The sequence below is a fragment of the Tasmannia lanceolata genome, unplaced genomic scaffold (assembly GCF_043159265.1).
Source record: "Tasmannia lanceolata isolate RefF3 unplaced genomic scaffold, GAP_Taslan_0.1 ptg000005l, whole genome shotgun sequence".
Taxonomy (NCBI): Eukaryota; Viridiplantae; Streptophyta; class Magnoliopsida; order Canellales; family Winteraceae; genus Tasmannia; species Tasmannia lanceolata.
In genome coordinates, this window is record NW_027518682.1 from 15,186,142 (window position 1) to 15,206,710 (window position 20,569).

General features: G+C 39.0%; 2 protein-coding genes across 4 annotated transcripts; one reads left to right on the forward strand and one right to left on the reverse strand.

Annotated features, from left to right (window-relative positions):
* The first annotated feature begins 5,219 nt into the window (after positions 1–5,219).
* Positions 5,220–7,100, forward strand: LOC143877656 (thioredoxin-like 1-2, chloroplastic). Of its 2 annotated transcripts, XM_077379833.1 has the most exons (5): positions 5,220–5,368; positions 5,454–5,535; positions 6,001–6,180; positions 6,324–6,488; positions 6,606–7,100. In XM_077379833.1, the coding sequence occupies exons 3-5, from the start codon at positions 6,001–6,003 to the stop codon at positions 6,864–6,866; spliced, it is 606 nt and encodes a 201-aa protein (XP_077235948.1). In that variant the 5' UTR covers positions 5,220–5,368; positions 5,454–5,535; the 3' UTR covers positions 6,867–7,100. The 2 variants fall into 2 exon arrangements, with proteins under 2 accessions (XP_077235948.1, XP_077235947.1); XM_077379832.1 differs by having other exon boundaries at positions 5,229–5,535.
* Positions 7,101–10,250: 3,150 nt separating this feature from the next.
* On the reverse strand, positions 10,251–15,952 carry LOC143877657 (transcription factor Pur-alpha 1-like). 2 transcript variants are annotated; one of them, XM_077379835.1, is made up of 6 exons: positions 15,359–15,952; positions 14,896–14,943; positions 11,758–11,898; positions 11,414–11,656; positions 10,829–11,004; positions 10,251–10,574 (listed from the first exon to the last, which is right to left on the reverse strand). In XM_077379835.1, exons 1-5 carry the CDS (start codon positions 15,611–15,613, stop codon positions 10,852–10,854), a joined length of 840 nt encoding a protein of 279 aa, XP_077235950.1. In that variant the 5' UTR covers positions 15,614–15,952; the 3' UTR covers positions 10,251–10,574; positions 10,829–10,851. The 2 variants fall into 2 exon arrangements, with proteins under 2 accessions (XP_077235950.1, XP_077235949.1); XM_077379834.1 differs by lacking the exon at positions 10,251–10,574 and having other exon boundaries at positions 10,643–11,004.
* Between the last annotated feature and the right edge of the window lie 4,617 nt (positions 15,953–20,569).

The following is a 20,569-nucleotide window of genomic DNA, read 5'->3' on the forward strand; positions in this document are numbered from 1 at the left end:
AGGAGCTTCCCTGCGCTTAAGTGGCTTAAAAAGCCTCCCATTGGTTCGTTTTGCGGGTCCACAAAAAGTGACCAATGGGAGGCTCACAGGCTGCGCAGGAACACTTTTCTCATTTGGTATATAGAAAAAATACATACAAATACAAGGAAACACATTAGGGTTATTCATGTACCACTGTGTAGGTTCCACCATATTTACACACGGCTTATTCATGTACCGCTACTTACAGTTTAGAATTCACCATACACACATAAACGTATGTGTCCAATAGGTGTTCGTTGAGAAATGTAGAAATAAAATTTCAGCAGTTATAAATTATAATTTGTAAGTCGTGAGATAGCCTGAATAAAGTAAGCACTAAATAGTCTGACTGATCTATTGAGATTGTTTTAACTTAATAATTCAGTTCATATTCTTCTTCTTTTTTTAAATGAGTAAGCTGGGGTTAGGCAAGGACCCCTACGGGTTCATTGATAAAAATAAAATACAAAGAAAGGGGAAAATTTTACATCTTTGAGCTGTTGTTGAGAACATGTTTTTTCTGCTCAATCATTGGTAGAACTCAGGGGTGGAGCCAGGATTTTGCTCAAGAGGGGGCAGAGAATGGTTGTTATAACTTTTTGGGCCCACCATTTTACACTTGATGTTTTGATAGGTGGGGCCATCATCTCCCCCTAACCCATGACTTCAAAGATTCCGAGGCCCCAAAAAAGGATTGCTTTTTGCTGTGAAAATCCCAATAAATCCTAAGGTTTTATATGTTGCGTGTGCGTAAACTCCAGTACTTTTCAAAAAAAAAAAAATGATGTGGGTCTCACTTCATCAGATGATCCAAACCGTTCATATGTTGGGCCACATCGTAAATCGGTTGCGCCGCGTAATTTATCTACATAAGATGATCCTAACCCTCTGATTGATAGAGTTTCTATTATGGGCAATCCCATTGTAGATCGGAGAGATAAGTTCATCCTATGGAGATGATTTATGGCGTGCAGCCTATTTACGTTGTGGCCCAACAAATGAACAGTTTTGATCATCCTATGAGATGGGCCTGCAATACTTTTAGAAAAATACTGGACTCAAAGGGACTGTCCCTTTGGGTCTCTTATCGAGATTTCTTTTGTTGGTGCCGTTCAACTAATTGAGAGAGAGAGAGAGAGAGAGAGAGAGAGAGAGAGAGAGAGAGAGTATTAATTTAAGTGGCTGGTTGACAAGGACTTACCAAATAAACCCTATATTTTAGGGACTTTACCAAAAAATGCAGACTAAACTGATTATGGGAAAAATATCCCGGATTTTATGGGGCAACCTTGTTAACTAAATACTCTCCTGAAGAAAAAAAATCCTGAATTTTAGGGTGACAGCTTACCAAAAAAATGCTAACTGGAAGAAAAAATCCGGATTTTAAGGGGGCAACTTTATTAAATATTGCACTAAAGTATGGTAAAACCGAGAAAATTCTGAATTTTAGAGGGGCCCCCCTTGCCCCCCTCTGGCTCCGTCAATTTGGTACCCCTACTGTATTGTTGTAAGGCCTTATACCATATAAAAATTCATAGAGAAATTCCGTAAATGAGTTTTGGGGCAGTACCTCTATAGATCAGAGAGTTAGGATCATCGTATGGAAATGATATTTGGGGCACAACCTATTTACACTGTAGCTCGACAAATGGACGGTTTGGATCATCCTATGGAGTGGGCCTTAACGTATTGCACGGCCAACCATCATATAATTTCTCCAGACTTTCCTCCCTCACCATATTCGCTATTTGTACTTCACTTTCAGTCCTTTCACTTTTCATCACTGGGACACCCAGCTAAAGTGTATCTATGATGACTGCAAAACATTTGAAGGGATGAAGTGACCTGATTGCCACGTACAATGCCGCTGGGTGTCCCAAGTAATGACAGGGGGCGCATTTATCATTTCCCTTCAGTAAAATAAAGATTTTACCCGTCCTTTTTCTGCACGTCTAATAAATTAAAAAAACCTTGCTCCCGTTTTACTAGCACTAAAAATCCTCTCACGTGTCAGCACTTTACTGGAGCCACGTTCAAAGCATATCCACCGTCCAAATCTGCATTGCTGGCCTTACCAAGTTACCAAGATCTATGGTTAGCTTGAAAAGATAAAAAAATTAGAACCATGATCCAGCTGAAAAAAAACTAATAAGATAAGAGGATTTATATATAATTTATATACGGAGATTCCGTATATACGTGTCAACCACGTCATATGGCTTTGGCACGTCATATGGCTTTGGCCGACTAAATTAACGCCATGATTTAATCTGCACCGTAGACGTGTACCGCAAACCGGTTTTCTTTGAGAAGGGAGGCCACGTGTTCGGCGTCATGCCCACGCGCCAAAGGTAATATTGACCAGACGATCTTGACCGTTAATCGATAGATTTTGTACCCTAATAGATTCAACGCACCAGACTGCTGGTCTTTGACAACATCAACGGCTTCAATCATTCACTACATGGGCCCACCATTGTCTTTATCCATTTTTATATACGCTCAACATTATCCTTTCATTTAATTGTTTTTTTTTTTGGTACTTCAAAATATCCGAAGCAGGGAGATGGACCCTTGAATTTTAAACTTGTGGTCCCATTTACCCTTCGACCCTCAAAATACACGTTAAGCCATAAAAAAGAGATAAAAAAGTGTTCCCTTCTTTTTCTACCAACCCTTTACCTTTCCCAATTCCCATTAACACCTGGAACAAAAAAACAAAAAAAATGTGAGTTTTATTTTTGTGCTTGTAACCCCTAATATCTTATTTAATGTGTTTGCTAACTGTGTCTTTTTATGATGGTGTATAAGGGTGTATTAATTGTGTATTAAGGGTTTATAAGGGTTGATAAGTGTTATTAATGCTTGATGGCCCTACCATTGAGTTAAACCCTCGCTATGTATTTCATAACTGTCGTGATTAGGGCTGTCTAAGGATTTTTAAGGGTTGATAAGTGTTATTAATATTTAATGGCCCTACCATTGAGTTGAACCCTTGCTAGGTATTTCATAACTGCCGTGATTAGGGTTGTCTAAGGGATATCCAAAAAATAATCCCTTACTTTGATAATCCCATAGAAAACCCCCATTTAGGTACTGGAAACCACATTTTAGTCCATGACCCTATTTTATTCCAATCTATCCAATTAAAAACACCATAGATAAGCTCCATTAAGCCAAAACTTTATAGCCCCTTTTAGAGTCTTGAAGTTTATGTTAGAGAGTTTAGAACCATGTGTAAAATTATAGAAAAATGCCCGAATCAATAGTTTCTCTTCTTTTACACTATGATGGACATTTGAATGATGAGGTTTCTTGGGACTATGTCGGGGGGAGGAAGACATTGTTATCGGCTTCCCGCCGAATTAATTTTGATGAATTTCATAGTGTAATCCAAAGAAGAATTGTTATAACAGAAATGAATGTTTTACTATCGATCAATAATCACTTTAATCGACGTTGATGATGATGATGATGTCTTTCAAACAATGTTGAAGATGTTTGACATAGACATGTTCAATTCTGTGATGATATACATAACGAAAACTATAAGTGAGAACGGTATTAATTCATTGAATTCGTCAATGATTCCCCCAAACAGTGTTTGTATTAGTAGAACCTCTATTAATCCTAACATTCCATCTACTTCGATTCCGCTCCAAGAAAGTGCACGCGAACGGAAAAATGTCAAATTTCGCCCGCATTTTGAAGTGGACTTACAAAAAGACTACTAAAGTGAATTTATAAGTAAAGATATCCTTGATACCAGTATATGAGGTGGTTCAGGAGAACGCATAATCTTTCAAGACTTCCATAGTTCAAATTATGAATTAATCATATGGATTGATGCTGATTATATATTTTCGAACTATACATGTCTCGATTTGACTTAAGTGAAATATTGACAAGTGGTTTGCATACTAACCATGTTACCGGAGGTTTAGATGAGTTACAAAATGTTGGAGATCAACGCAGCATATGGTATTTTTGTTCTTTGGTAATCTTTCAAGACTTCCATAGTTCAAATTATGAATTAATCATATGAATTGAGGCTAATTATATATTTCCAAACTATACAGATCTCGATTTGACTTAAATGAAACATTGGCAAGTGATTTGCATGCTAACCATGTTACCGGAGGTATAGATGAGTTACAAAATATTGGACCTTCTGCACCAATACTCATGAGGTCGAGCGCACCTTGTCAAGCTCCCATCTTTGCGCAAGGGTGTGGGGTTTTTTGAGGAGAAGATGTATATGACTTTTTTTATGTACTCATATATTCTTACAATTTTTTTTGTTATTTTGCAAACAGTGGCTGTATTCAGATACACTTATAAATTTTTTAGAGTAGAAGTCATCCTATTTTTGAAACAGTAACGGATCAATTGCTGAGTTATTACAGTGGATCCCACAGTTTGGCATAACTCGGCCTGATATGGTCTAGTAATAATAGAGGTTCCCCTCCCTCCCTGGTAATTTCTAAATTTTCATATATAATATTCTCATTTCATCTCTTGGTCACCCCATTTTCATATGTGGTACTCCCATTTTCTTTGACCTGGTAACCCCTTCCAGGCCGAACAGACATGAATTGAAAATTTTCTAGGTGTGATAACCCATTTCATCTCTTAGTCACCCCATTTTCATATGTGGTACCCCCATTTTCCTTGACCTGGTCACCCCTTCCAGGCCCAACAGATAAGAACCGAAATTTTTCCAGGTGTGGTAACCCAAGTTTCATATGTGAGAACCCCATTTTCATATGTGATACCCCCATTTTCCTTGACCTGGTAACCCCTTCCAAGCCCAACAGATAAGAACCGAAATTTTCTCAGGTGTGATAACCCCAGTTTCATATGTGAGGACCCCATTTTCATATGATACCCCCATTTTCCTTGACCTGGTAACCCCTTCCAGGCCCAACAGACATGAATCGAAAATTTTCCAGGTATGATAACCCCATTTCATCTCTTAGTCACCCCATTTCATATGTGATACCTCCATTTTCCTTGACCTAGTAACCCCTTTCAGGCCCAATATTGAGGTAAAAAAAATATGTCAGGAAAAATAAAATGGACCCATTTCACAGATTTGAAATGTGGGGGTACCGTTTCACTATTTCCGCTAATTTTTATTTTTTTTTACCCTTTGACCAAATTTTCTTTTTGTTTTCTTCAACTTTCTTGCGGATGAAGCATAAAACCTCTCTCTTCTAAACTTTTCTACAATTTCCCTCAAACCTCGAAAATCTTTATATTTTTGAATTCATCCTCTCTTGAAAGAGAAAACTCATGGCTGAAATCTTGAGCAAAATCAATCTCTTTTCGCCATATCCTCACCTCTGTAATTCCATCTCTCCTAACAAATCCTCATCTGTTGTTGGGTTTCCTTGTCTGAAATTTGAATCTTTGAAATCCTCTTCTGACAGTGATTTTCATGGCTGGAAATTCGTTTTTCAAGAAGGTCAGATAAAACCCAAGAGAGGAAATCTCCAAGCTTCATATGCACAGGTCTGTAAAATCCCCTTTTCAATCTTTATAATATTTTTACGGTTACTTTTTTTATGGGTTTTTTTTTTTGGGTTCTTGATTCTTTTTCATTATAAGAAGGAAAATCAAAACTTTATCTGTTTGTAACTATACTGAATCTAAAAACTCTTAACCTCTGATTGTTTATAAAATTTTAGGGCTTTTTCTGCCATATATCTCGACCTATCCTTTGATGATCTATTATAATCTGAGTTATTTTATAATTTTTTTTTAGGGTTCCTTTTTCTTTCTGGGGGTTTTCTATCTCTAACAATGCAGGATCTTGCTTATTCTGGAATTTTATATTTTTTTTTAAGAAAATGCAAATATTCCAGGATCTTGTTTATTCTGGAATTTTATGGTTTTCAATAAAATGCAATTTTTCCAGGATCTTGTTTATTCTGGATTTTGGGAATTTTTTTTATGTATGATTTATTGCCATTGCAGATGAGTAGTCTTTCTATTGGTAAAGCATTTAGATGGTGGGAGAAAGGGGTTCAGCCCAACATGAAAGAGATTAATTCAGCCCAAGATCTTGTAGATTCTTTGTCAATTGCAGGAAACAAACTTGTTATTGTAGATTTCTTTTCTCCTTCTTGTGGAGGTTGCAAAGCTCTCCATCCAAAGGTATAAAAATGACTAACTTTTTTTTTTGAAATAGCATAAAAATGACCAACTTTGTTTCCTTTTATTTTTATTTTTTTTGTTATGGAGAAGAGAAAATGAGGGTGATAATAAATTGTATCTATTTTCTTCCTTTCATTTTGCAGATTTGCCAGTTTGCAGAACTAAACCCAGATGTCCAATTCCTTCAAGTGAATTATGAAGATGATAAATCCATGTGCTATAGCCTAAACGTTCATGTTCTTCCCTTCTTTAGATTTTACAGAGGAGCCCATGGTCGTCTCTGTAGTTTTAGCTGCACAAACGCTACAGTAAGTGATTGTTCTTTGTTCCTTTTTTTTATTTTTTATTTTTTATTTTTTCTGAATCAATTCTTTCAGTGTTTGGGAATTTCTTTAATTTTGGGTCTCTTTGTTCTGATTTCACAGATAAAGAAATTCAAAGATGCATTAGCCAAGCACACACCAGATCGTTGTAGCCTTGGGCCTGCTAAAGGATTAGAAGAATCAGAGCTTTTGGCCTTGGCTGAAAATAAAGATCTCTCCTTTAACTACACAAGGAAATCTGTGCCTGTCCCTGCACAAGAAGCAACAGAAAAAGTTCCTGCAAACCCAAAACTCCCTCTCTCTTCAATCCAAAAAGCCCCTCAAGGGTCTGAGGAGAAAACCCTAGTAACATCTGGGAGATGAATAAATCTCCACCGTCCATTTTCCTCCCTTTTATGTACAGTTTTTCATCCTTTTGTGCTTGGATATATAGTAGATAATTTAGCAGAGATATAATATATGGTGTATAGTTGCAGGCTTCTGGGTTTTTTTTTGTTTGTTAGCCTGCTCTGTTCTAGAGTAGTTCAAGAGAAATATACTGTTTCTTTCTTTGTGTGAGTTGAATTTTTCTTAATAAAAGAAAACCCTTTATCTTAACTTTTTTTGCCCCTTTTTGTGTGGAATGGATGGACATTGTTGCTTGGCAGTTAAGATTGGGAGAATGTGGGGGGAAAGTGAAGGAGGTTGAGTGCTTTTGGGAGACATTAACGTGGCAAAAGTAGAGAGAAAGACGACGAAATAGTGCGGGATTTCCTGTTTATCCTCTTTGGTTTTTTGTGTGTAGAGGATGTGTGAGAAACTGAGAACTGAAAATGGAGACAGGCAGGTCTTTTGACCATTTCAATGAATTTTGGGGCCAGCATATACGTAGGCACTTCTTTGGGCCCCACAATTGTCGAACAAATCACGCTAATACACGTTACAAGATGTTTTTTTCAGTCGGTAAGATGTGATTGAAACTCCGACCTTTGGGATCAGCACAATGAGACATATCTATATCACATACATAGGACCTGCTTTGGTTGATCTAGACCGTCCATTTCATGGGAATTATCTTGTATCAATGGCCCAATAATACACCACTAGGACAATCCTAACATTTACTTAATGAGTTGTTATTGAACTCAAAATTAAGGCCCGACCCGACCCGAGATTTATCATGCGTAGGGCGGGTTTGGGAATCATGGGTTTTCTGAAAAAAAACTTGACCCGACCCGACCCGAGATATTTCTCGGGTAGGGTTAGGTTCTCCTAGGGTTAGGTTCTCCAAAACCCAACCCGCCGGACTCGAGCTGCAGCCCTAATCAAAATCTAAAAGGAACAGGGCCCAAACGTAATTTTCAATCCAATTATTGTTTTTCTACTCCCAACCGGTTCTCAAAATCCAAAACAAATGTGCTTTTGATTATTGGGTGTACATTTAAACGATGAAACGTACTTCGAAAGTAAGATATTGGAGCTATTACTTATCCAACATGCATCAAATCAGATGGACGGTCTAGATCAATTATAAGCACGGCCCACTATGTAATAATAGGCAGACTCCCTACTAGAGCATTCCTCAGTATTAAGGCAAAGGAAAATTGGGCCTTTACTACAACAAATCAGCCATCAATTGGAAAAATTCTTGGAAATGGGGTTTCTATGTTGTGCCCACAACCAAAGGACCACTCTTATTACTTTGGGTTCATAATTTCTATTTGTTTAAGTATTTAGGCCACTTTATTACTAGCAAATCCCTATGCATAATGTTAAGATTTTGTAAAGAGTATCAGTTGTGACATTTTTGGGTGATGATAAATTCGCACCCCCTTTTGGATGATTCACACCTCTGTAATGTGAATTGACGTTGAAAAGCGTTAGGGGCCATTTGGACACACGGATTTTAGAATCTAGGATTTCTACAAAATTGTACATGAGAGATAAGAGAAGAAGTTGACCAGCTGTCATTTTCTGATTTCTCACCCTTCTTTCCGTCAGCAAAAGTAGCAGATCAGCAGGTTTTAGAAATCTCAGGATGGGAGAGAGATTTCTAAAACCTGAATTTCTTCCTTAAAATCCAAGAAATGCTTTCAGCATAGCATACAGCAGCTTGATCATGAACCCTATTTTACACTATTTTCAAACTAAAACCTAGCTTCTAAAATCCTTGTATCCAAACGGCCCCTAAAGTTGATGCATTTTTACGTCAATTCACATTTAAGGGGTGTGATCATCCTACAGGGGGTGCGAATTTATCATCTCCCATATTTTTTGTAGTAGTTTCAATGTGATGGTCTGATTAAGTTGGGATTACAGTCTTGAGTCTCTCTAACGTAAAGGTATCTTGTGGGGACAACCAAACTTCCATGTAAGACCGTCGATCTTTGAATCCGTCACAAGATCAATTGAGAGTCGATGATCCCACCTTGATCAAGGAAAACGGTTGGATGGCAGAGATTATGCAGATGGACATATAAAAAAATGTCGGCCGAAATTCGAAAATTTCAGACAAAATCCTTTGAAAACTTGAATAGTGCAACTTAGTGTCACATTTATGAACCCAACCTTGGTGTGCCACATTTTTTAAATTAAAGCAATGGTAAGATCACCCTTAGTCTGGATTATGGAACACATGTTAAATAAAATGCATGGTAGGTTCATCATACCTATCGAATGAAATACAAGGTGTGCCCACCCTTCGTGTGACTCCCTTATAAAATAAAATACAGGTTTAGTGCACCTTTGGTGTGACACGCTCTTGACATGAAATACATAGTGGGCCCTTTATTAATGTGCTGAACTTGTGAGACGAAATATATGTAGGCCCACCATTGATGCAGCAGAAATGTGAAATGACCCTCGATTCACCAAAATTATGTAATAAAATGTGTAGTGGAGCTACTCTAAGGTGGGTGTCACTTGTATCAATAGAGAGGAGATATGGATTTATAGTGGGGCTTCTTCTGAGGCCCCACACCGTCTATATAGAGGAGATGTGGATTTATGGTGGGGCTACTCTAAGGTGTGTGACACTTGTTTACATGGTAGGCCATTAATAGCGAGGTGATATGGATTTCCAACAATAGAGGCCCCCCACCATCTTTCTAGCAAGTCTTTTTGTTTTGTTTATACATGTAAGGTAGGATTAAAGGTTGTGCCATCGGATAATCAAGCAACTTCGAATTGGAATTCTCTTGAAGGAAATTTCCAGGAGTAAGATCCCTCTGGAACCATTGGAAAGCTAAATGAAGCCCACGACCCTTTAAACCTCACATTTATTTAATTTTGATCGAAGCCCTATGCTCAATCCGATATCCAAGTGGTGTGCATCAGTGCATGGGGAGCAGGATTCAAATGAAGCAAAGATCAGAGAATTATTAACTGTGCTCTGGAATGTCAAAGAGGATAAATGAGGGGAAATGATATTTCCCCCCTCTGATGGATATTCATTTTCCCCCTCTGATGGACAAACAACACACCCCCCCCCTCCCTCTCTTCAACGTTATTCGTTAAGTTTTAAAGGCAAAGAAAAGCGTTAAAGGGGGCCAATTTATCCTCAAGCAGTGAACCATTCTCACATAAACCGTTAAAGGGGGGACTTGGAGGGGGGGGGGGGGGGGGGGGGGTGTGTCGTATCATTTCTCTAAGGACCCATTTAGATACCTCATATTTTGTATTTGGATTTGGAATTGAGTTTTGAATACAAAATGAATAGATCTGCCAGCTTATGTTGAGAGAGACAGAGAAAAGGGGTACTTCCTACTGGAGGGGGAGAGGTTGAAGAGCAAAGAGGGTGAAGGAAACTGCCAGATCTGCGCATTTCCAATTGCTGATTTCCACAGCATATTTGGAAATCTGATTTTTTTCATTGTCAGTTGCTGATTTGGAAATCAAAGGATTTGATCCAGATCCAAATCACAACACATAAAGGGCTGCAAATGTGAGAAATCCAAATCAAAATCTTCTCAGCATCCAAACGGGCCCTAAATGAAGTGGCAAAGTATCTTTAGTTACATAAGAGATCAATGCCGAAGGACTGTGTATAGAGAGGACCATGTTTTTTTGCTTCCCTCTGATAATGAATTTGGTCTGCACATGCAAAAGGAAGCAAAACTAGTCTCAATTTATGAAATCGTAATGCTAAGAAAAGATGGAGATAGTTGCAAGCAGTCTCACAGCTCTTTTATAACATTAGGAAGAAATAATTACAGGACCAGGTTTGTTCTTCACTATTCCTTTGGTAGTAAGGAATCCAACCAATTCTGATTTCTCAGGGATCAAATAGAGAAATGAGATTTATTGCTATCTGACAGAAGAAAACATAAAGACAAAACCCAACTCACCAAACCCAAACTTTCCATCAAATTCATCTCTGTGAAGTCCCCACCGTCCGGATGTTTGCACCATTCATCCCTTCAATCCTATCTTTGGTGATCTCCACAAAATGACCTACCATTTCGTGAAACTGTTTCAGGCCAGACAAGGGCAGAATGATGGAAGAACGATCCGCGCCAGCCACCTGTAACAGCACTTTCCAACAATCAATGCGAAATTTGCGGTGGAGATGGCCAGTCAGTCATGATCAAATGAAAGTGAAACAAGTTTTAAAAACTTGAAATTACACTCAGATATGTTATGGAACAAAATCAAAGAGGGTCGAGGACTCCAAGCAAAGTTGGAGACTCGGTAAAATCATGAACAAGTTAGGTTTGATTTCTCAAGTAGTTTAACTTGGATTTTCAAGTGCTTAAAACAGGTCTTTCGGATACAAAAAAAATTATGACACCCCTCTAAATTGAGTTGAACTCTTGTTAAGTTTATCCAACTTAGTGAGATAATCAAAAGTACTTCAATCAAGTTTGATTGAAACTAATAAAACGGTGGTAATAAAAGCAAAAAAAAATGAAGAATTAGTGGCTGCTGCATACCTCAGAGATCCTCAAGAAATGGCCCCGGTTGTTGCTCCCCAAATCAAAGAAAAACCTCTTTTGATCAGCTCTGATTACTTTAGAAACCCCCAAGCCTCCAATCTCGTCCTGTGGAGGCAATTCAACCGGCCTGTCAACATTCAAATCAGATGCAGGGGCAGGCTGAGAACTGTGTCCTGGTATAAACCCAGCACCCACATCGTCTGAAAGCCCTGCAAGTGGTTCAGAAGGTTCCGAATTTTGCTGATTCGACACGGAAAGGCAATGAGGCACAAAGTGAGGAGATGAAACTCTGAACTACAAACAACTACAGATACGAGAAGAAAAAATCGCATAGTAAAAACCTGATTGGGTAGGATGAAAAGACGAGATGCTTCATTGATCTCTGCCAAAATATTCCTAAATGCAGCCCACCCTTCATCACGAGCACTTCCTGCAGGAACGATAATTGTACTGCGGTTTCTGCTAACAGATGCCTCTGAAACCTGACAAATATTATAAATTTGTCAGTTTTCATAGTGAAACATGGCAAACACAGCTTAGAGTTCGACACATTAGGGCTTAAGGCATGACGATAGAACAAAAAAAGACATACATGGAAGCTTGTTAGAAATGGATCGAAATTCAAATAAAAATATTAATAAACAAAATGTTGAGTTGGACTCAAACTATGCCAGAGAAGATGTACTGCAGATATTCAGTTTCCCTTCCAATCCCTCCAACCCAAACTAGAATTGCAGTGAAGAATATTTCAGCATTAAAATTAAAAATTAAATAAGTTGTCTTGAGAGGATAAGAGGTATTTGGTTATACACGAAAGTTAGATAGAATGTCCCAAGCATCAATCGAGGTAACCTCCAAAATTTGCTGTGGCAAAGTGGTTTCTTACTACAACCATTGTGCGTATTGAAAACCAACAACTGACGACTACAGCTAAATCGGTTTCTTCTTGAAGGCTCAAGCATGGTCCTCAAAAGGAAAGTTGTCCTGAATGGACGGTGTCTCTCTACACCACCACATGATAAAGAGTCTCCATCTACATCAGCCGATCAAAAGAAATGCTGGAAACCCATCATCTGCCCCTCGATATGGCCAAGAGAATCTCCCCCTCTATGCGCAAGATTCCTATCGTCAAAGCTAGGACTTCCACCCCCTTGAAGTTGTTCACACAAATGGGCCCCGAGAATGACGAATGAACAGAACTGCCGTGGCCTCTAAGAATACCACCAATCTAGCCACCCCCAAGTTACCTAAACTGGAGCCATCAAAGTTAAGCTTGAGGGCCCCAGGAGGCAAAGGAGACAACCGCGTGACAGAGCAATCCAGCGGGGAGTAAGCAAACTTCATTGAATGAGAGAAAACAAAAGGTTAAAGCTGGGGCAGAGATTGCCTTGCCCCACAAACAACAAATGCATAATCCGAGTCCAGGTGCGGAGCCAGGAATTTACAGTTTCGGGTTTGTGTGTGTGTGTGGGGGGTGTGGGGGGGGGGGCGCTAGACTAATTTACACTTTGCCTGCATTGCTCATTGGGGGGTCGTGGCCGTATCACTTGGAATTTCTTGACATATCAGTACTAATAAAAGGGATTTTGCAAGACATTGGAGGGGCCATGCCCGCCCCCCCCCCCCCCCCCCCCCCCCCCACACACACACACAAACACCACTACCGCACACACACACATGCTATATGTGCCTCCGCCCCCTAGTCAGGGGCGGAGCCAGGAATTTACACTGGGGGGGGGGGGGGGGATGGCAATTTACACTTTGCCTGCATCATTGTCTCTTTCAAAATATGAATCCTGTATATTTTCCGTCAAATGCATTCTTAACTTTTTTTTTACAAAAGCACAACCCAACCTCTCATAATAAAAACCCTAGCACCCCCCGCTCACCCTCGAACATTGACCCCTTCCCTTTTCTTCTTTGACTCACTTAATTTAAAAAAAAAAAAAACTAACGTCTCGACCCTCCACCCTCAAATCCTACTTTTGGGGGTTTGCCAAATCCGAGACCTCGAATCCGTGTCGAGATCACGAATCCGAATCCATGCAACATAGGTTAAGAACAATTAAATGAATGAAAACTCGTAAAAAAAAAAAGGAATAAAGGAGAGAAGAAGTGCATGTTTGAGTTGCTGAAATCCATGGATTCCCCATAAAGAAATCTCAAAAAAGCAATATAATCTTAACAGGCGAGTTATTCCAGAGAACTCTTACGAGTTTGACAGGTCAAAGTTCCAGTAAAGTAGGACAACCAGTCCCAAAATTCAGATTTGATGGATCACATCAAATCTCTTTCTGATACAGCTAGTAGGGTATGAAGGAGTTTGAGAAAGAGAGGAAAACAAACTTTTTCCCCATATTTTACAGTAAGTAAGAAAGGCGGGTTATTATAATGATTTCATAGATTTTAAAAAATAAATAACTAATATTTGAGACTCACAAACTTGCATGTCCTAGACATTCGTGAGGATTAAGCCCCAGCGGGAGGATATGGTCTCACCAAAATAACAATTCATTTCACCACCTCAATGACTTTTTATGGAGGCTCACCTCATGATCCAAGTCTTTCGCAACGAGGTGAAACCTTAAAACCCCACAGAAATCTAACATACATATTTGACCATTAAACATCCACTGAAAGTTGGGTTGCAGTTTTTTTTCGCTAGGCATGATAAGAAAATGAAGAGGACGAGCCTTGGCGCAACGGTAAGGTTGCTCCATTGTGACCTGGTGGTCACGGGTTTGAGTCACGGAAACAGCCTCTCTGCAAAGCGGGGGTAAGTCTGCGTACATCTAGCCCTCCCCAGACCCCGCAATGGCGGGAGCCTCGTGCACTGGACCACACTTTTTTTATGCATGATAAGAAAATGAAGCAAACACAAGCAGTCATTAAGAAGCGGACAGACAGAAGATACTATGAAGGTCAGCAATGAAATTATTGGCAATTAGAAAAAGAAAAAAGCAAACCCGTTTCATACTGTGAACAACAAGCATATTACCCTCAAAATGGTGCTGGATAACATAGGTTCCTGGATAACATAGGCGCCAAGGGCAAACAAGTAAGGATCCCCAAAGTGTTAAGTCAGGTTTGAATTTTCAAACCTAGCCTACGGACAGATCTGTCAATGATCACAAATGAGAACTACAAGTTTTTCCTTCTATCCATTTGCTTGCAGTCATTACACTCTACAGGTATTCAAATTCGGATACCAAGCTGCAGTAAAGCAAAGAATTGCAATTACAGCCGTTAACCCCAATTCAACAATTTTAACTATAAATGAGCCAAAACATGGTACTGTTTGATTGAATGAGCATTGCACCAATAATAAAAAGGGAAAATACCAACAACTAAGTTCATTCTCTACTCAATATTCAAAAACAAAATAACCTAAATCATTCACAACTACCAAAGGCTTCTGCTCCAAGAAACAACAGAATAAACAGCAAGAAACAAAACAAAAACAAATGTGGTGAGAATACCTTGAGAAAGCGCCCCCTTTTATTCTCACCAACATCGAAGTAGAACACCTAAGACACAAACAATACTCAATCAGACTCACAGAGTCACAGATCTATGTCCATTTTCATAACACGGGAAAAATACAGAAAAGCAAAGGCTTTCTAACAGGCCCAGTTTGGATTGCAGGAATTTTCAGGAAAAGTTTGGAAAGGAAAAATAATTCTAAAAATTCCTACCTTTTTTTTCCACAAGGTAACATAAACCAATCCCATTTAATTAGAGGAAAAGCAAGCTTCAATTCATGATGATATCCCTCTAAATTAACTAAAATCATATCATTCCCCTCTAAATTATAGAAAGAAAGAAAAAAAATCCAAAGAAAAAAATTCACTCAGAATTCTTTTTTTTTCCCCCTTAAAATCCAAACAGGGCTAAAAGCAAAGGCTTTCTGATAATAAAGATTAGAAAACTCGAATCGCGCACCTTAGTGTCGAGCTGTAATTCTTTGCTGAAAAATTCCTGCTCTTCTGAATTCAAGTAGTAATTGAAGAGATTTAAGAACCAATCAATGCCTCTGATAGGCACAATGATTGTCGATCTCGTGGCTGAGGTCTTCTCAGATATTTTCAGATATCGACCACGAGGATTCTCCTTCAGATCGAAATAGAAAAGCTTGTGTTCTACCTGAAGGGTTTTGCAAATGAGTTCCACGTCATTTCCACCAGAATTCCCCTCCATTCCGCCCAAAAAAATAGACAGAGAAAAAGAAAATAAACCTCTCAAACCCTACCCGTAGAAAAATTCCCCTTTTTAAGAAAGCTAGAGTATTTCAGAATTCGAAGCTAAATGAAGAAAATAAAAAGAAATTATTGGCCCTAATTAGGGTTTGGGGGAAGATGTGGATGTCTAAGTGTGGCCATTGCTGGTCTTCTTCTTCTTCTTCTGCGACTGAGCTTGAGTTTTCTTCTTCTTGGGAGAATTAGGGTTAGGGTTTGAGGCCATGGCGTATGACCGAGGGCCATTGTCACGCTCCTTTTAACGCCTTCCCCCCTAACAAATCGCGTTTTTACGCCGCTCCTCCAGTAAATCTTCACACCCATATAGGAGTGAAGTGCGCCAGGGGTGTTTTATGCTTAACCTGCGCACGTTCCTCGTTGAGACTTGAAAATACCAAAATGTCCCTCCAGGTTATTACAAATTGGGCATGTTATAAGGAAAATTAAACCAACAATTAATGAAGGGAAATGTTATCCGCACTACTGTATTTTAATATAGGAGGGCACTCTAAAATATCATTTCCATGTTTGGTTGCTGGGTTTTTTTTGGTTCCTGGGATTTATGTGGGAGAAAAAAAAATCCCAGGAGATTGGTGGGAAAAAAAAGTCCTAGAAGTATTCTAGTAAACTTTGTTTGGTTGCTTGAACTGTTGGGAAGAATTTTTTTTTTCTCAAGCTTATTTTTGGTTCCTGGGTTTATTTTTGTTCCTGGATTATTTTGGGATGGGATGAAAAGGCAATCATTACAAAAGTGGGATTAAAAAATTCACCACACAAGCAATCATTACAAGAGTGGGATTAAAAAAAATCTAGTGCTAAAAGGCAACCAAACATGGGATGGGACCAAAATTTTACTAAAACTGCCTGGGACAAAATTTTAACTGGCAACCAAACGGAAAGGGGTGCCCCGCTCTGTTTGGTTGCCGGGTTTTTTTTGGTTCCTGGGATTTATGTGGGAGAAAAAAAAATCCCAAGAGATTGGTGGGAAAATAAAAGTCCTAGAACTATCCAGGTAAAATAAAAATCCCATGTTTGGTTGACCGGATTATGATGGGAAAAAATAAAACTTTGTTTGGTTGCTTGAACTGTTGGGTAGAAAAAAATTCTTTTCAAGCTTATTTTTGGTTCCTGAGTTTATTTTTGTTCCTAGGGTTATTTTGGGATGGGATGAAAAGGCAATCATTACAAAAGTGAGATTAAAAAATTCACCACACAAGCAATCATTACAAGAGTGGGATTAAAAAAGATCTAGTGTTAAACGGCAACCAAACATGGGATGGGACCAAAATTTTACTAAATCTTCCTGGGACACAAATTTAACTGGCAACCAACGGAGCCAAGGGAACTTGTTAGGCAAACCCAATAATAAAAGAGAAGATGTGTTAGTGCAATTATCAAAATATGGTAGTATCAACTGTCAACATCAATGGCTTTAATAGAAGTTTGATGATAAAGATGCCTCCAGTCACCCAAAAAAATGAGTAATGTTTGGGACACCGAAAAGGGAAACGCCAAAGGGAACAGAACAAATTGATTATTGCCACTTCCTGAGGTGCGCAATCCTTTAAAGTTAGGAAAATCAACCAAAACGGAATTTTTTCGCACACATTCTCATTGTGTAGGTCCCCTGTCTCCATATCATTTTCCAAAAAGACTAGTAGAGCGCACATAATTGCTAGTTAGGTGTTCTAACGGTTAATGATGTATTTGCCTTTAGTGTGTGGGTGTGTAGGGGTGTGTGAGAGAGAGATGATATGTGGATAAGGGGTTCGCGCGTCTTGCCCTAAAATATCTTCTCCATAGAATGGTCCTAACCCTACGATTTGTGAAAGTTTAAAATAGATGGCAAGGCATAGAAACCTCCACAAATTGGAGGGTTAGGATCATCCAATGGGGTAATGAGGTGATTTTTATGGAATGTTTTTCTATATTAGGCCCCAACAAATTAAGGGTATAGATCACCAATTATGTAGGCCCACTATTTTTTTTTTCTTCACCTGCCTACAATCTCTCCTTTTGGGATTTGCTAGGGACCATGGCATAAGGCATTTCGCAGATGGGTTGTTGCTTGAGAGCCGGCTACCTCATATGAATTAAATGAACTAGACAATATCCGAGCCTATGTGGCTGCTTTCTCATGCAACAGCCGGTCCGTGAAATGCCTTTTGCGTTGGTCCCTAACAAATCCCCTTCACAGACAGGCTGTTGCATGAGAAAGCAGCCACCTCAGATAAATTAAATGAATGAGACAAAATCTGACCTATGTGTCTGCTTTCTCGTGCAATAGTAGCTGGCCTCCTAAATGCCTTCTTTGATGGTCCCTAGCAGATCCCTTCTTAAAAAGTGGAGAATTTATCATCACTTTGTTTAGTTATAAAATCACCACAGGGGTGAAGTTAGTAAATATGGAGGCCGATTTATCATCTGAGGCGTTGAGTGGGTAAAAGTTTAACATAATATATATATATATATATATATATATATATATATATATATATATATATATATATATATATATATATATAGAGTGTCCACAAAAAATCAGATCTAGAGGATCACATAGATAGGGTGTCCACAAAAAATCAGATCTAGAGGATCATCCTAACCATTCGAACTGTGGGGGCAAAAATTGGACTAATTTGTGAAGGTTTAAAGACATCCATTTTACCTCCACAAATCGTAGGGTTGGGATGATCCTATGGATCTGATTTTTTGTAGACACCCTATCTATGTGAGGGCCTTTAAAATGGATGGCTTGGATCACCCAAACAATGTGGGCCCCCACTGTATTTTAACCTAGTGTGTAGAGAACTCTCTACACATATGTGTAGAACCGTTTTCTCATATATATATATATATATAGAGGTATATGATTGTACGCTCGACCGTACCTAAAGTTAGGTACGGTAGAGTGCCAAATCACATGGGTCCCACATTTTTGGTGGGCATCTAAACCATTCATTTGCAAGGCCCCATCATAGATAGGGTGCATACCAAAAATCAGCTCCATAGGATCATCCTAACCCATCCATTTGTGGAGGCCAAAATGGACAGACAGTGTTTGTCCACAAATCTGCCCATTTTGGCCTCCAGTTTTGGAGGGGTTAGGATGATTCAATGGTGCTGATTTTTGGTCTGCACCCTATCTATGATGGGGCCTTGCAAAAGAATGGTTTAGATGCCCACCAAAAATGGGGGACCCATGTGATTTGGCACTCTACCGTACCTAACTTTAGGTACGGTCGAGCGTACAATCCTTTTCCTCATATATATATATATATATATATATATATAGAGAGAGAGAGAGAGAGAGAGAGAGAGAAATATTTCCTACACACTTGTGTAGGTAAGTTACCTACACACTAGCTTAAAATACAGTGGGGGCCCACATTGTTTGGGTGATCCAAACCATTCATTTGAATGGTCCTCACATAGATAGGGTGTCCACAAAAACTCAGATCCATAGGATCATCTCAACCATTCAAACTATGGAGGCAAAAAATAGACTAATTTGTGAAGGTTTATACACGTCCATTTTACCTCCACAAATCGTAAGGTTGGGATGATCCTATGAATTTGATTTTTTGTGGACACCCTATCTCTGTGAGGACCATTCAAATGAATGGTTTGGATCACCCAAACAATGTGGGCCCCCACTGTATTTTAAGCTAGTGTGTAGGTAACTTACCTACACAAGTGTGTAGGAAATGTTTTCTCATATATATATATATATATATATATATATATATATATATATATGAGTTAAGTGAAGCTACACATACGTGTAGCTAACTTAGCTACACCGACGGCTTAAAATACAGTGGGCCCACATTATTTGGGTGATCCAAACCATTCATTTGATAGGACCTCACATTGATAGGGTGTGCCCAAAAAATCAGCTCCATTGGATGATCTCAACCCTTCAAACTGTGGAGGCAAAAATAGACAGATTTGTGAAGGTTTTTACACATCCATTTTTGCCTCCACAAATCGTAGGGTTGGGATGATCCTATGGAGCTGAATTTTTGGGCACACCCTATCTATGTGAGGGCCCATCAAATGAATGGTTTGCATCACCCAAACAATGTGGGGCCCACTGTATTTTAAGTCGTCGTTGTAGCTAAGTTAGCTACACGTATCACTTTTCTCTCTCTCTCTCTCTCTCTCTATATATATATATATATATATATATATATATGTATATATATATATATATATATATATATATATATATGGGAAAAAGGTTTCTGAGGTATCGCTCACCGTGAGCAACCCTCTAGATACCCCATTTCCCATAGTTGGTTGAGTCATCCAACCCATTGGTTATGTAGGTTATAGGTAGGATTAGGGTTATGGTTAGTGGATGTTTTCAAATGGATGGCCGCAAATTAAACTCCTATAAATTGAATGGTTAGGATTATGTTATGGAGGTGGTTTCTTAGGGACACCCTATCTATGTGAGGTCCTATAGAATGAAGGGGTAGGATGAGTCAAACAACATGCAGGTGGTGTTTTATAGAGGGCTGCTCACGGTGAGGTATCGCGCAGAAAATGTTTCCCCTGTATATATGAGAAAACGGTTTCTACACACATGCGTAGATAAGTTATCTACACACTAGCTTAAGCTACAGTGGAGGCCCACATTGTTTGGGTGATCCAAACCATTCATTTGATTGGCCCTCACATAGATAGGGTGTCTACAAAAAATCAAATCCATAGGATCATCCTAACCCTTCGAACCATAGAGGCAAAAAATGGACAAATTTGTAAAGGTTTATACACATCCATTTTACCTCCACAAATCGTAGGGTTGGGATGATCCTATGGAGCTGATTTTTTATGGACACCCTATCTATGGGAGGGCCAATCAAATGAATGGTTTGGATCACCCAAACAATATGCCCTCCACTGTATTTTA